General features: G+C 38.6%; 1 protein-coding gene across 1 annotated transcript in view; it reads left to right on the top strand.

Annotated features, from left to right (window-relative positions):
* The first annotated feature begins 2,866 nt into the window (after positions 1-2,866).
* Positions 2,867-17,447, top strand: part of TFDP2 (transcription factor Dp-2) — a 32,773-nt gene continuing 18,192 nt past the window's right edge. The window contains exons 1-8 of the mRNA XM_009286703.1: positions 2,867-2,933; positions 3,448-3,551; positions 7,431-7,552; positions 10,096-10,143; positions 11,504-11,666; positions 12,222-12,368; positions 14,791-14,859; positions 16,496-16,647. Coding sequence (XP_009284978.1) covers positions 3,549-3,551; positions 7,431-7,552; positions 10,096-10,143; positions 11,504-11,666; positions 12,222-12,368; positions 14,791-14,859; positions 16,496-16,647 — 704 coding nt within the window. The 5' untranslated portion in view covers positions 2,867-2,933; positions 3,448-3,548. The remainder of the gene's footprint in view (positions 2,934-3,447; positions 3,552-7,430; positions 7,553-10,095; positions 10,144-11,503; positions 11,667-12,221; positions 12,369-14,790; positions 14,860-16,495; positions 16,648-17,447) is intronic.

Below are 17,447 nucleotides of genomic sequence, written 5' to 3'. Positions count from 1 at the left end.
TGCAAAATCTGTCTCTTCAGGTTGGGGTGCTGATGTGTTCTATTTGGAAACGCATTAACTTTTTGCAGCAACTAACTGAACCAACTGTCATGTTTGCTGCGAAGAGAGATGGGAAGGTGGTGTCTCCATCATTAAATATTTGGAGCAGTTGAGGTCACATGAGTATCTGGACTATGACACTATTTTTGAAAAAAAGAAAGCAGGAGGGAGGAATATTTTATTTGTAAGTGATAGAACTTTTTGTTTACCATTTTTTCAACTGCTGACAAACACACAGAACGACTCTTATTGTGAAAAATTCAGTTGCTCTTTCCTTCTGTCCGTGGTGGATGAGAGAGACCTCACTCATAAAAAGAAACTGGTCCCTCTCCATCCTATCTGTGTTTAAAAGTCTATGCATTGACATATTTATATTTACCCATAAAGAAATTTTAAAGGAGGGACAAGGCCAGGGAAACATTTCTTTGAAAACTTGATCAACTCTTAACATCATTTGGACACTTCTGCTGCCAAATGTGGGATTTGTGTAGGGATTAGAAGATTAAGATCTTTCTTACTGACAGTAACTCTAGCCAAAAAGACTTTTAAACATGTCATATGTAAGCAACTGTCTTTTTAAAATCGAGGTCAAGTAATTTGAATGACCCTTGTATTTACTAAAGTTGCCCTAATGGTGACCGTATACTTTTATCTAGGTAGCCTTGTAAATGAAGGCACGGTGCAGCAGTAGCTCTTAATTAGTGTTTTTTCCAGGGCTGCTACAGTAAATCTGGTGGTTGCGTGTGGCTTTGGCCATGGGTATTGTATTTTTAAGATACAGTTTTCAGAGAGTCTGCATGTGTGCGTGAGGGGAGGTACATACATATGTTAAAAACTATTGCCGGTGCAAATAGATTACAATCTACATGCCACACGTTGAGAAAGAAACAAACCGTGTGCGCAGCGATTGATGTGGGATGTAGACGCGTACATTTAACTGTACACCAGCAGTGCTAATTGTACGGTACGGTAGGTCTGACAGGTCTCAATCTTGCATTGTGAAACGTGACGTTACGGTGCCTCTGGCAGGCCAGGAAGTGCCGCTGGAGACGGCTCCGTGGTGTGGCCCTGTGGTAAGAGAACTGTAAGCCACATGCTGGCATTTCAGAATTTTACTGCACTTTGCCATGTGACCTTATGTTGTCGGCACTGGGGAAAGTAATTTATTTCTTGATAAGAAAAGGGACAAGGAGAAAAACCGTGAGAGCTGATCTTGGAGAAAAAGGGGCCAAAAGTTTCAGCTGCAGCAGAAAAGAGGAAGATTTCTGCAGCAGTACTGTGAAGTAACAGGCACGTCACTGATGACAACAGCCTGCGATGAGAGGGGAGATTAGGTTTTGATGAGAATACGCTAGCACAGCTTAGCAAATCCTGGGCAAAATCCTGTAGCAAAAGTAAAATTGACAAGTAACTGGCCAGTTTAGAGAACTATTTTGAGCTCAAAATGGGAACACAGTGTATGTAAATCATGAATTACTTTTGTCTTGTGCACTCTGGCACTACCTCACAAAAGGTGTTTCATAATAGAGCAAGGATTTACTGTGGCGGTGGGTTTGCGAGTGTGTTGGTTTTATAAGTTTTTTTTCCTAGGTGAGTTAGGTGACTGAATAAATTAGTCAATTTACTGAATAGAGAAGAAGCAAGCTGCTTCTGATGTTCTCAGATACAGATCTGCCTTTTGGAAAATTAATACTAAGTAGTAGTCTCACTCCAGATGCCAAAGGAATTTACACAGAACATTGGAACATCCTTATCTCAAATTGTAAATACTTCTCGTATCTGTTCATTTTTTATAAAGGTGGGACTTGGCGTATGTCTACATCTTTTCTACTTCCATGCTGTAGCTACAGAAGATCCTTTAAGTATTCATAGAATCATAGAATAGTTTGGGTTGGAAAGGACCTCTAAAGGTCATCTAGTCCAAGCCCCCTACCACGGGGGGGGGGTTCTCTTGATTATGTTGCTTCTGCTTCGTATCACAGAGAAGTTACACTGTTGAGTTTATGATTTTCCAGTCACCTCATGGCAGAACATAGGTGTACTGAAATAAAAAAAAAAACAAACAAAACCCCCGTGGTTCAGGATCAAGTGAGAAGAGAAAAGCGGGCAGTGGAGCGGAACGGGTTGTATGAGAAAAGACCAGGGAACAGAGATGTCAAACACCGAGTCAGCTTGGGACCATCTGGGCTAAGCTGAATGTTGGCCAGCTCCTGTGGAAGGAGGAAGGCAGGGCAGTGGTGAGGGCTGGTGTCTGCACTGTTCTGAAGGAACTCGTCACCTTAGATGCCTTCAGTTTCTGTCTGCTAGTGCCAGAGAGCATAAGTAGCTCTTCAGGAGCCAGTCCTTGTCCTTAGGCTCATGACCCCAGCTAGACGCAAGCTGACTCTGTGGATTACGGGGCAGGGGCAGCTCTTCCTTATATTTGATTCTGCCTCCAGACCCGCCACTGTAATTCCCCATTTTGAATAAGGCTGTGCATAAGAATGCGGGGAGGTATTTGAGTGATCGATTCCCAGCTCTCTTGCTTTGAAACTGTCAGAGACAGGAGCTGCTGCTGCCACAATGTCCATAGATAACTAAGCGTTCACTGCTTTGAGTGGCTTGTGTACAACAGTTTGCACACTCGTGGGCTAATGGTAGTGCTGCATGACAGTTTTGATTAAGACATTAAGTGTGAATTAATCAAGATTACAAGATACGATTTGGAATAGAGGAGGAGCAGCAGCATTTGTGAGGTACGGGCTGCGCTTCTTTGTGCGAAGGCATGGTGAGTTCGATCCGTAAGCAGACCGAGATCACAAAGATGATAAACATCTTTGGATGAGAACACGCTGGGTTAGAGATGGCATGGTTGGCTTTATCTTGACGTCCAGCTGCCTGCTCTGTTACTTTAGGTAAGTTGCAAAGGCGTTATTTACTCCATCTGTACAGTGATAGGCTGTGATAGGCTTACTTCACTGATGTTTGTAGAATACTTTAGTATAGTCAGATGAGGAACAGTTAAGGCTATGAAGATACATGGACACGTATTTTGTACACGTGCTTATGATTATAACTAGGATTTATGTGCTGACTTTCTAGAAGTATGCTCATTAATTTTAACTTTTAATGCTGAGGTATGGCAGGCTGTGCACTCTTTGTCTTAGACAAGAAGACATTGTTTCTGGAAATAAAATACTAACACGTAATTTTAAAGGTGAAATAGTGAAGGTGTAGTTTTGTGAGGTGTCCTTGTGACATCTGCTAAAAGGTCTGGAGGCTTTTATGGGAGGGTGTGCTTGCAGTGTACGAGACAAAAAAGCTAACCTGATTCCAAAACCTTAAAATGATGTGAGAATTTGCCAAAGTGTTATTCACAGGTTACTAAGGAAGTGTAATTTAAAACTCTCTTTTTACTGCTCTTTTTAGGTAATATTTCAATAATCACATTACCAGTTTCCAGCACCAACTCCCCAACTAAGATTTTGCCAAAAACCTTAGGACCAATCAATGTGAATGTTGGACCCCAAATGGTAAGTTTTGCAACTCCGGTAATGCTACACTTGTGTAACTAGCTGCGTGACTTCCTGTTGATGTAATATGGAAACATGAAAAACAAAGATGGGAACAGTGCTAGGAACTTGCTGCTTCCTGCCTCAGCTGCAAAGGCTGCTGAAGTGCCCCACCTGGATGGAAAGGTGGTGACGTGTGGGTACAGCAATCTTGACATACCAGATTTGCCACTCCCAACGATCTTATGTGACCTTAGGGGATACCTATCTTCCTGGCTTTGAATGGAAATTGAAACAGCTTTACCAGTTGACATTTTAACTATTACTCAGAAGTGTATTAAGGAAAAAAAAAAAACCAACTCGTTAAGAATGTTATTGATACTCTTTGAATATTTTGAGTCATGTTCTTACCAGCAAATCTCCAGCATTGCCAAAAACTGAATGTCTCGGATGTGTCGCTAGAGATTTAGCTTGTTGAAACTACTCTTCTTAAAACTGTCTTTTCCTGTCAATGGAACTGTATATGAGAGCATATTGCTGTTTCGGGGATTTTGGATCTGCTTTTGAGAAAAATTTTTGGTTTTCTGGTGACCAGAGAACTGAACAGGCAATAGAGTGAACTGTTTCTAGTAACCTGATGCCTACTTGCCACGCGCCTAGCCTAAGAACAAGAACCATTTAACGTGTTTATAAATAATTGTGGTGGGTCTTTTTCACATCAGAAGTTATTACTGTTGTTCAATGGCTTTTATCCCAGTTGGACAGATGGGCAGCAGGATTACAGCCAGGCCCCCCCAGGCTGCATCCGCCACTCTGTAGAGCTCTCCATCTGAAGTACTAGCCACAGGCTGTCTGCCAGAGAACAGCGTTCCTCAGTGCATCAGTACTCATGCGGGTATTGCTAGAGCATGTGCCCTGTAGCATTTCGCTGGAATTGTTCTACTACAAAAGATTTTTTTTGTGACTGCAATAAATAATAGCCAAGAACAGGGCAGAGCAGTCAGTTAAGGCAGTTCCTACTCTTAGGAGTGACTTCTCAAGGCCCTGCCTTTTGTTGAAATGAACCCTAGTTAACAGTTTAGGTTCTGTAGCAGGTAAAAGTTGCAAAAGCTACTGCATGGTGTGACACATACGTTTTATTTATTTTTATTTTTTATTCTTATTTTAAATAAATTCTTTATTTTAAATTTTTTTATTCTTTTATTTTATTCTGCTGTTTTGCAAGGATAGATCTATATTCAGAAAACATTTTCTTATTAAATAGCCATTAACACAGATCTCCTAAGACATCCAGTGTATGGCTGTGTTACATCCCAGACCATTTAAAAGAGAATGGTCACAGGTTCTTAACAGTGGGAATGTTAACACCCCTTTGGCATCTCCTATGTGTTAGCAACATCCTGCTGCCGCGAGGGGTTTTTGCCTTTACTTAACCACTGTAGGTTACAGCCCTTGCGTGTGCTCTAGGTCCTTCACACAAGCACACAGCCCCCAGGATCAGTGGAGTGGGCTGTTGACTGAGCGGTGACCATTGGTCTGAATCCCTTGGGGTATGGTTGTGCAAATGGTGAAACCAGCACAATTTGCAGGCTGGATTCTTGTGTATGGGTGTTTGTTACAGTTTCTTCAGATTCAGTCTGTAGGTGTAAATTTAACAGCATAAGTATTACTGATAAAATGTTAGTACTTAATTACAGGGATTTAACACATCCTACAGATGCTCTATTTGCTAAACTGCGGTGAGATTTTCTTTTTCCTTTTTATGCTGTGCAGTGAATTTATGTGATTACTTCAGGCACACTGGAAAAATGTTTGCTGTTAAGAGAAGATGGAATTAGTCCTCTGAAAATACTCGGTGTAGCATTTTTTGTGAAAGCAAACGTTCAAAAGTAAATTTAAAAGTGACACTGAAATAACACCGATTTGTATACCCGTGACATCCGTGTCCCCACATCCAAGAACTTGCAGCTTTAACAATAAGCTGTAGACAGGTGGATTTTTGTGCTTGTGCAACTACTGCCTGCAAGTGTCCATCGAACAGGGCGCTCCCCGAGCGGCGCGGCTGCCGTGGGGAGGGAAAGGGGTGCCGTGGGGAGGGAAGGGAAGGGGGTGCCGGGAGCGCGTGCTTCTGGTGTCTGTCCCCACTAGATGGCACCCAGGGGTAGAAAGATACGGGACAGGTCGGTCTTGGAAACACTCGAACCTGATGTTGCCACCTCAGTTTATTACAGTGGCTGTCGCCAGAAAATGATGAGGAGATGGGACATAAAATACTCTTTGATGACACGCTTGATCTGTGATTTACAAGACATCAGCAGAGCAGTGTGAAACCTCGGGGAGGGTGGAATGTGGTGAAATGCATTTCAGTGTGCAAAATATTTAAAATCTTTTCTCCCTGGCGTGTGTCTGCCATATGGTGGCAGAACCATGTGCTTACTGCAAATAAACATTATTTATAGTGTTGCAAGAAATTGATATAAAAAGTTACTGGATTGGATTGATGTTTAATTGAAGTACTACATTACTGATTCTCACTTACATACTGGTGTTACACCAGTGCTGAATTTAAGCAAGCTTTTAAAAATTAATCATTCTATCACAAAATGTTTCTGACTTAAAGCCATTGTAGCAGTAAGTTGGTAAAAGTTGATACCTTTCCTGTGCTTACATGCAGTGTGTAAAGCAGCCAGCCAGGGATCTTTTGTTCTCCAGTATCAACCAGTAAATATCGAACTTATACCTGTGTTTTGGTTTTCCTAAATTTCTGTTTTCACTTGTTTCTGTCAAGTTATCCGCTTGCAAAAATAAATAAGATGAATCTATGTCTTTAAGATAAAAAATACATGTATGTAATCACGGTGTGGTGTCAGGAGGGATGTGAAGTAATGCTCAGTGAGCTAAGGAAATGGGAAATTCTTCAGATACTGTTTTTTCTACTTGTTTAAACAATATTGATGGATACCAAACAAAGTATCTGCCACATACTTATATGGGTGTTGGGTAAGTTAAGTAGTAAAGGAAACTACAAAGTTTAATACAGTAGGTACTCAAAATGTCACTAACAAATGGAGTAAAGTAAAATAAAGTTTAAAAAAGCAAATAAGGTGTATGAGTAAAAAGCACTGTCCAAGAAGCTTCGGTATGAATCTTACCATACTGGAATCAAAATAATTTAACGTGTTTTATTTTAAAGATTAACTGATTAATACTGTTTCATTTTTAAATACTATCTAAATTCTTCTGATGACCTACTTTAAAGAATGAGCTTATGATGTGATTTGAAAGTTGAGACCAAGTGTCTTAGTGTTAGCAACCATTGCACATACAATTTCACCAGGTTTTAATAAATGTAAATTCTATCTATACTGTACAGACTTTACAGTTAATTCCATAGGTACAGTGTTGTATTATTAGCTTGCTGGAATGCCTTGAGATCTTGTGAGTGCTAGAAACTGCAGGGAATACTTTGCTTGCAGCTCAGATTGTCTTTGGTACTAAAGACAGACAATTGCAAGAGACAAATCTATTGGAAAGGAGGCTTTATTGATTACAGTGATCAAGAAATTGCCTAGACGTACTCTCGAAGAAAGAATTAGATGTATATAGGTACAGATCCTACCTGCCATACCTAGTAATTATTTCTATTTGTCTAGATCTTGTCCATATGAATAATACAGTAATATGGTACAATTAGTAGAAAACTTAACAGCATTATAATTACTTTCATGTGTGAAGATCTTCTGATGACGTCTTCTGTATATTTTGACTGCAGCTTGCAGCTGGTACAGAATTATTATTTTTTTCTTAGTACCATGCTTAGTATGAATTCTGGGCTGTTTTAGGAAAACCAAACCTCTGTTTTCTTAAGAGAGCTGTGTTTTTTATTTCTAAATTTTGTAGATCATAAGCACATCACAAAGACTGACCAATTCAGGGAGTGTTCTGATTGGGAGTCCATATAATCCAGCTTCAACAATGGTCACACAGACACACATAACGGAAGCTTCTGGCTGGGTCCCAGGGTAAGATTTTTGTTTTATTTAAAGATGTTTGAGGATCTGTTCTGATTTTTTCCTTTATTTATACTGTTGTATCTATATGTTGGCTTACGGCTTCTAGTTACTGCACAACTAAAAGGAGAATGCTCTTTAGCCTATCACGCACTTTGATGTCTGGAACATGTGAACACGAAAGTACAAGCACCAGTCACTTCACTGTTTTAATTTTGTTTTATGGCAGTGTCTGTTTCTTTGTGAAAATGGAGAGTCACAAATCCATGAGTCCTGTTAGAAGAAGCCTTTGTTTTTTTCATAAGTTCGTGGTATATCCAAGTAGCTTTGCTGTTGAGCGTATCAGCGGGTGCCAACAGGGGGAGAGACTATCAAAAATGCTTCCAGAGGCATTTAAGAATAAAGCTTTAATGGAAAATTTTGAATGTAATCAATGTTGTATTTTTGTTACTATTTTACAGTAGCAACAAGTTTTCATGGGGTTCTGAGGTACTCCAGAATAACATGACTATCTTTCTCTCTTCTAAGGAAATCTGGTCTTTACAGTATTCCATGATTTTTTTTTTTTTTAATAACAGTACTGCTGAGCTTATCTGTCTTAAGACAGATGTAGTGCTTTGCCTCTGAAAATTAAAAATTAATTTATGTCCGTATCTGGGTTAATTTTTCTAAACAGGTGATGAATGTCAGTAGTACCTTTCCAGCTTTAGAGGTGGGAAAATGGAGCATCTAGGACATGGCAGAAATGAGAGTATAATGTTTGTACCTTGACTTTCTTCCTTCTGTGCTGTAAGCAAGGACTGTCATAGGCTTGTACTTCCCAGTCGCTGTATTCCCACCATAGAGTCAATAAACTGCATGCCCAGCTGAGCAGTTTTTAAGCTTGATTTTTTGTTGAGTATGTGTCTATCTCCTCAAATACCTTTTGAGTCCACTTAGTTCTGATTTTATTTGAAAAAGGAGTTGTCGAAGATTACTTTGCTTCGGCAAATGTTGTGCAATGTGGAGGCCAGGCAGAAGCTCTTTCAGTACCCAGAGGAGGGAAAAGCTACAGTGTCTATTCACAGCTTGCCAAACCAGAGAATCAATGCCTGCTAGCTTTCTTAAGCTTCATCCAAACCCAGGTGATGGAGATTCCCAGAGAGAAGCCTAGTGGCAGTGCATCAACCACCACCACCAAGGAGAAGCACCATCCTTCTGTTTGTATACTGTCAAAATCTAGACACAGTATTTCCAATGAGCCTAACTATTGTTTCGCCGCTAAAAAGGAGCAAGATGTTGTCCAGACTGGCCGATCGATACTGATCCCTGCAGAAGGCTGTACGATAGGTCGTATTTTCATCTGGAGAACAGAGTGAGGAGGGGTCTGTGGTGTTGCCAAACCTAAGCAGAGAGCCCTTGCTGAAGACAGTTCCAGAGGATTGCCAAGTCCAGACTCCTTGCTTTACCCGTTGTTTACTCCTCTTCACAGATTCCAAATTGTTTCCAAAATCAAATGAGACAAGAGCATACCCATTCTCAGGGCTCCATACAACCTCCGTCAGCCTGGCTTACAGACCAGGGGACAGCTCTCCGTTCGCTGCCGCTCCAGCCCCCCGCCCCAGCTCTGCTGCATTCAGACCCCCAGTTGCGCAGCGTGAGCGGTTAAGCACCATGGACAGGGATTGCCAAAGACAAACCCCGCTGTTGCTGCCGAGGAAGACGTCTGCTGATGGGTTCTGGATCGCACAACCACATACGTGCAGGCTTTCATGGCACAGACCTTCAAATCCATCATTTTTGTTCAGCTCCCTTCATAAAGTTGTCAGGTTTTTAGCTGCATAAGTATCTGCTGGGAGCCCTGGTTTTGAAACTGCAGGGTAACAACGTGAAGTAATTTACCAATAGTTCTCAAGCAATGTGCGTTGTATCAGCTGCAAGAATAAAAGACAAGTTTGGAAAACAACTTCTGAAGTCTGCTTGCTGTAGCTAATAAACAGAACGATAAGGAAACCAGCAACGATTGGTGACTGCTACTCCTATGCAAAATTCACGTCAACTGCTTCTTCAGAGCATCTCTCTTCAGCTCTGTACGCATCAGCTCTAATACAAATGTTTAGTGTTTTACCTTGTTTTTTGTTTAAAGATACCAAAACATTCAATGTCCTGAAAATATAGGATATATCTTATGTGCTGTTTAAAGGCATTTTTCTTCCACATGGAGGAATTTTAAATAGGAATTTTCGAAGGAGCCCAGCTTCTCCTTTTTGATGGGATTTGGTTATCTAGCTCACATCAGCACTTCTTGTAGTTCCAGATGAAGTGACTTCCCTAAAATCATAAGGGCAAAGCATGGTAAAACTGGGAATAGAACTTGTCTGGCAGTGAGCTCAGACAGCCTCCAAAGTCATAACCACCTTTTCTCAAATTTTGTCAAGCTGTGTGTGTGCTGTTTTCCCCTTTCAGTAAACATGTAACAGCAAACATTAGTACCCAGCTAGGCCCCAAATACATTGATTTTGTTGGTCTAAATATATAATGTTATTTTCATCTAAGTTTGAATTGTCTTTTCTTAGGGACAGGAAGCGGACTCGAGAATTTATAGAATCAGATTTTTCAGAAAGGTGAGTATTACTGAACATATATATATATATTTTATGTTTACAGTCATACCTGTTCTACTTCTTCAGCTCTGCCCTTCAGAGAGGTGGGTGTCCAGTTCCCACTTTCAGCAGTTTTCACTCCTCCATGTAAAAGTTATGTTGTATGTTATTCTTTGTAGTTAGAATTCATTACTCTCTGCTTTATCACTTCCTGATAAATACATTTGCTGTTACAGATGATACTGGAGTTGTGAAAAAAAGCAACAACACATCTTCAGAAACAGGATTGTTCTAGTTTTCAATGTGACAAATTCTTATAAATAGATGATCTTTTCCTTTGCTTCTGAAACTTCTTTGAATGCATTCAAGCTGGTTTTATTTGTTTACCTATCAGGGGTTACTCAAATTGAATAACTGTGTAGGGATTAGGAGTGTTGTTTTTTTCTAAATCTTCTGGTGTTCCTTTCCACTCTTCCTTTTCTTCTGTCCTTCTTTCCAGTGTTCTGTTTTCTTCAATACATTCAAAATTCTGAAAAGCATTTTTGTATTTTAATGTTTTCCTTAGCTTGTTACTGTTGACAGAACTAGGCCTTTTTCTGTAAAATAATAGATCTCCCTGAAACATATTATCAAACCAACTTGTAACACTGTAATTAAAAAAAACCCAAAACCAACACAGCTGAGCTTTTTAAAGGCTTCTGTTGAAATACTCATCCAAATCTAGCTTGTGTGATAAAACCAATTGCTCCTGTTTTTTCCATTACCATTATCTAAGCTCTTGCTTTTCTGGAGGAAGAAAGTGAATGGAAAATAACCCTGACAGTTGCCGGTTTTTAATTTGGCACCATAAAAACCAATGAATATGTACTTACTCTCCACAAAAGAGATTCTTGTATCTCAGTCTTAACTATGATGGCACAGACATTAAACTTGGTTGTTAGGAGAATTAAGGCGCTGTATTGTAAATAGAGATGTCTGAGCCTTTCTATTTTAAGCACAAAAATGAGAGTTCCCTGTAAATCTGGCTTCCAGGCACACAAACACCCTGTGAGGTTTTCCCCCTTTTTTCGGTTGCTCTTTTGTGAAACTACCTGGAGATGAATTAAAAATCCAGTTTTTTAAGCATCTGCCCAGTAGCATGTGTTCAAATACTATCAATGTAGAAATCGCTGAGAAAGGGGAAAGGGCTCCAGTGTACTACTTTGCCAACTTGTAAGAAACAAGAAACTGATTCAGAAAAGCAGAACAGTTTTATTTTTCATTTAGGTAGTACATAATGTCATGAGTCCCGATTCCTGTTGCAAAAGGTAGACCTTTTGCTGTGTAACAAAGTAGCTTATTAACATTCAATGTATTAAAATAATTACTTTTCTCCTTCCAGTAAGAGAAGCAAAAAAGGAGATAAAAATGGGAAGGGTCTGAGGCATTTTTCAATGAAAGTATGTGAAAAAGTTCAACGTAAAGGAACAACTTCATACAATGAAGTCGCTGATGAGCTGGTATCAGAATTCACAAATTCTAACAGCCACCTAGCTACAGATTCGGTAAGCAAATATGTGTTGAAATTTGTTATACCATTGCAAAATTGTCTGGTTCATCTTGGAATTCTGTCCCTTTTGTTTCTGCACTGTCCTGCCACACATCATATTTTTCCTTCACTTACTTAACTACTTAGCAAATATAAAGCCTTACCCTCTGAAGTTTAAAAATATATAAAAATAAAGAATTAAAATGAAGAATTGAACTCCCTCTAAATTATAAACAAAATAGAGAAGTCTGCCAAAAGAATTATCTATAAAAAAAGGCTACTTTTGTACCCACCATATGTGGTCTCGTCGGGCTTTTCAACTGTAACAGACTTGCCATGATGGGAATTTGCTGCACAGAGGCTTCAAGCAGGTCAGAAGCTTCCATTTGCAACCAAACACGCTCATGTAGTATCCAAGTAGTATGAAGATGAAGGCATCGTGTTTTAATACCACTCTGACTTGAACTGCCATTTTGGGGTTTTATCTTCTACATATCTATGAAGGATGTGTTCAATCTTTTTTCCCTTTTTGAATTCTTTTGTTGTAATTAATGCTGCATTGTTTTCTTAGCAGGCTTACGATCAGAAAAATATTAGACGAAGAGTTTATGATGCCCTTAATGTCCTGATGGCAATGAACATAATTTCAAAGGAAAAGAAGGAAATCAGATGGATCGGCCTTCCTACAAACTCAGCTCAGGAATGTCAAAATCTAGAGGTAAAGTGAGGTAGATGGGAAATTCTGTATAGTTCACAGGTTGTGGTACTGGAGCTGCTCTGCTTTTAGAAGAGGGGTTTTTTCTCAATTTGAACCTGATTGGGTTTGATTCTTGCACACTATGAAAATGCAACTTTTGATATTTGAATAAACTGACAGGGATATGTTTATGTATGCTTAGTTCATTTTTATTTAGTATACATTACATGAAGTTTAAAAAAAACCCTGTTTACTGTACAAAAATGGACATTGATTAAATCAGGGATTACTTTTAAGATTAAAGTCTGTAGTAGCCTAAATTAACCAGAAGAAAGTCAAAAGAATTTATGGTGCAGTTATGCTTACAAAATGGTATACATCTGAAAGGAGACCAATTTTGTATTAATGTCTGTACTTGGAAACGCCATTCAAAGGAAATTAAATTGAAAAATAATTCCTGCTAGGATGTCAAATAATAGTTATGAACTGGCAGGGGAAAAAAAATGAAGTTTTACTTACTGGCTATTTCCATTATTTTTCCAGCAGGCTAAGAGTTACCATGTTTTTGCAGGGATGCCAGAATTTATATGCACAGATGTTGCTTGTCCTTCAGGCCAAATGCTCTATAAATAAAAAGCACAAGTTACTGTATTTACTGCAGAGTGCTGTAATGACTGTCTGTAAATACATCTTAATAGGCATTATATTTGTGATACTTGTGACATTAAATATCTTAAAAGGTGGCTGGGGTGCCTCTCCAGTACAGAACAATTTTTTTTGAATGCAGGTTCATTTACATCAATTGTCTTTCTAGATGTGGTAAGAAAAAAGCTTTTACTGTCCTTGTCCATTACAGCAACTTGGAAAATACATCCACCCAAGGAGTATGCATATGCTCAATCATTATACTCCAGGATACTTTTTTTAAAAAAATTATGGATAAATCTACATTTTACATGCATTCATGTGAATGCATTATTTTCAGTATAGGTTATTGTTACAAATAGGGAACTTGAATTTCATTGTGTCATCTACAGTGATCATAATCCTATTCACTGTTTCAGGCTCTAATTACATATGTACAAACTGGAAACCAGGCATATTTTCTTAAAATGTTGCTTCCTATGACATAATAGAAAAGAATAGAAAATAAAGCTGTATTTTCTTGGTGTGAAAATCAGAATTAATTTTGCTTTTAAAGCTGTATAAAGTGTCAGCTCTTCTTACAGTGTGATTCCATAATAAGATTACCAGTGCAAAAGTGAGGAATTGGTACAAAAAAGCTTGTTATATAGAAACCATATCTAAATTGTAGCTGTACTCTTCATTGGTTTTGAGAGTTACATATTTGTGCCACCAAAGGTCATCTACTGTGCTCTGAAGCAAGCATTTTAAACATTAAAGTGCATGTGGGGGGAACCACCACAAAGCAACATTGTAAATAAAATAGGGGGTTTTAGGCCAGCTAAGTTTCAAAAGACTGCATCATTTAGTTCCAGTGGTTGAATGAAAAGGTAATTTAAGAGTTTAATATTTTTGGGAGCCGTGATACAGTGCTGGCACCAACAGGATGATGAGGAAAAACAGCTTTTAAACATGATGACTACTGTCCCATTCTTTAGTGTTGCCCCAGAACACTGTTTAAAATACTGTTGATTGTATCTGCAGTGTCAGTAGACATCCAGTACTATTGCTGACCCAGACACTGCATACTTAGATTGAAGATAGCTTTGCCCCATAAACTGGCATTAACAAAACTGTTGCAAGAAATGGATTCTGTGCTCATGTAGAAAATGTTACCTCTACCCCCTTTCTGTTGATGAAATCTTGTTAGTTTAATCAAGTCTCAAATGAGCAGTCCAAACAGAAAGTGGAGGTCACTGGAAAGATGCAGGTGATGATCCTGAGCCCAGTCTCCACACATTTATGTTTAGTAGCTTGCAGCTAGGAGAACAGTGGAAGGGATGTGCACAATTCCGAAAGAGTGGAGGGCAGGAGGAAAAAAAAAAACCCAACCCAAAGCACCACCTCAAGCAAATGTTTAATTTGGTGCTAATCGGCACTCAGTGCACAATACAAAAGAGGAGGAATGGGTGGGGAAATAATACAGTCTCTTGTAATAACTGATACTTTACAGAAGCTTAAATTGTTGACAAAGAAAGAAAATTACAATTTGTCAGACCTGTTTTATGGAGAAACTCATGTGACTATGCGATTTGTCTGTTTGAAAAAGAAGAAAATATATGGCAAATGGGTAGGGCCAAAACGACTTGTGCAATTTACTTACCACGCCATGGAATTCACCACCATTTACAAAGAAAGTATGGATTTTTGTAATGGTGCTAGCACACTAATGTAGCTCTAAAGCCTGTTCAGTTTGGCACAATGGAACAGACAAGGTAACTAAGTAATCATCTTGATGGATTTACATTTATATTTTAAGATAGAAAAACAGAAGCGGATTGAAAGGATAAAACAGAAGCGAGCCCAACTACAAGAACTGCTGCTGCAGGTATATTTAATTTTAATTATTTTTTTCTATAAATGAAATTATCAATTGCAAATCCAACATGTTAGAACTTCTGAAGTTCTTTCTAGATTTATTTAGCAGCTATGATATACTAGGGAGAAAAGTTTCTGGATTCTAGTAGGGGGACCTCTTACCCTCCACTTTCTGGTTTAATTTCACCTATTGTAAAACAGCGTGCCGCATCTGCGTGCCACAAGCTTTTGGAAGTGTTCTGCTGAAGCTTTGTCAACATCAGTGGGAATGGGAACAACTCACGAGTCCCCTTTGTTGACTACAAGTGCCCCCAGAGTTACCTTCTCTGAGTAGTTCTTACGGGAAAATTTCTCTCCGATTCTAAGCTATGAAATTTACAACTGAACTTGTGTAAATATGTACAGAGTTGTTTTGGGGGAGATAGACATTTCTGGATCCAAAGAATGGGAGGCTGGCAAATCCAGCTCTTTTACATTCTGACATGCACCTTTGAGATGACTTGACTTTTGGCTTTGATTGCAGAAATATATTTCAAATGCATCTTTGCTTATAAAGTAACATTTTATAAATACAGTTATGAGCGTTCTTAAGTGTTTTGTTCTGTGCAGACTTTCAGTAATTTAAATGCAGTCAAACTTTTTTATGAGGTTACAGGCAACAGGCTGTATTTTTTTTTCTTGGTGTAACAATATTGATACAATTTTCATGTAATTAGATATGCGCTGAAACTTTTAAATATCTGATGCTTCTCCTTTTTTCATCACCAAAAACTGTTTCTCTGCTTAGGGCACAATTCTGATTCTATCTGTCTGACCTAATAAATTAGCAGCTTCTCTAAGAGTAACATGAAATTATCCTGGTGAAAATAAGGCAACTCAGGCCCTCTTAACTATTAGTCTGAAAATGACAGAGTTGCACTCCCTTACTGTCTACAACTGTCATTATTTCCTTGATTACGTTCATTGTCAAATGGTTTACCAGTCCTTTGGGATTCTGTCTATCCATCTTCCCCTTAAGTGGAATAAGTAGTGCCTCAAAGTGGGATAAGTACACTGACTTCCAATCCCTCAAATAACATTTCCTAAAAACACACATTTTCATACATGTACACTCAGATATAAGAATTCAGTGGGGAGCGCGTGGTGTCACGAACGGCACCTGTTTAAAAACTAGCTCTTTTGAGAGAGAAAAGAGGGTGATGGATGAGAAGGGGAGGAGAATATGGACCGTGGGAAGTGGGGGAATGCTGTAATTTCTGTTAACTTTTGTTTCAGTGTAACTAGCTCCTAGTCTGAGGTAATTATGCATATAAAATAACAGAGAAGACCTCTGACTCCAGTGCCTTTTCAAAAGGAGTGGGGAACCATTCTCCACCAAGCTTTATTGCTCCTTTCTTGTTTCTTCTCCAGGGATTGTGAGGGGGGCATAGCCATTAGGATACGTGTGAAAAATTTGTGTTTAACTTCTGTTCCTGGTGAGCTTCACTAGTGCAAGGAGGAAGTCAGGCCACAACTTCCTTTTTGACAGAAAATTACTGGAGGTATTGAGAGTTGGTAAATAAGAGCTATGAAGTTCCACTTCCTGGAAACACTGATGCCTTCTCTTTTATTGTCAGTGATCATTTTTTCTTTCTTTCTTTCTACAGCAAATAGCATTCAAAAACTTGGTACAAAGAAATCGGCAAAATGAACAACAAAATCAAGGCCCTCCAGCTTTGAACTCAACAATTCAGCTGCCTTTCTTAATAGTCAACACTAGCAAAAGAACAGTTATAGACTGCAGCATATCAAGTGATAAGTGAGTATTTATGGAATCAATTTTTTAGAATTTTATTTTCTTTGTGGACTGGAATTTTTCTTTGAACAAATGAGAGAAATTTTTCTAGTTTACTAAAAGTAATTATGTATTTAAATTGGCTACTGTGACTTCAGGGGGAGTGTTTTGTTTTGGTTTTTTCTTCTTTATATTTAATGCAACTGCAGTAGTAATAGGAATAAGTTTATCAACATTGCTTTGCAACAGCTAGTGAAAACAGGCTGACTTTCACTGTTGTAAAAGGCACTTCAGACTGACATTTCAAAGAACATTCACTGCACAGGAGAAATAACTGAATGAAATTATATACTAGGACAGCACTAGCTTTTAATGAACCCATGTGGTAGTGCTTCTGAATTCTTATTCCTAATATGCCATAAATGTATTTAGTCAGAAACACAAGGTGATCCATGTAACACGAAAGTAACATCCTAGAGGTGATAATAACAACTTTGAAAGTGTCTTTTAATAGCAAAAATGTTGCACTTAGCTCTTTGAAGGAAAAAAGGAAGGAAATTATACAGACATTTGAAATACTGTCTTTGTAAGCAAACTGCTATAGTTGCATTCTTATATTAATCTGAAAATCTTCCACTTACGTACTTCTGGGTGCTTATGCTCTTCATCCTGTGAAAATATGGTTGAAAGTATGAGGTACTGTTACGTTAACTGTTTATTGGATCACAACTAGTTTATCAGCTGAAAATAGCTGGTTGGCTTTGCTTTAATACTGTAGATTACAGATTTCACTCTGTGGTATACAAATCCCATATTGAACTTCA

The sequence above is a fragment of the Aptenodytes forsteri genome, unplaced genomic scaffold (assembly GCF_000699145.1).
Source record: "Aptenodytes forsteri isolate BGI_AS27 unplaced genomic scaffold, ASM69914v1 Scaffold184, whole genome shotgun sequence".
NCBI classification, from domain to species: domain Eukaryota; kingdom Metazoa; phylum Chordata; class Aves; order Sphenisciformes; family Spheniscidae; genus Aptenodytes; species Aptenodytes forsteri.
This window is presented reverse-complemented; position numbering and strand designations above follow the sequence as displayed.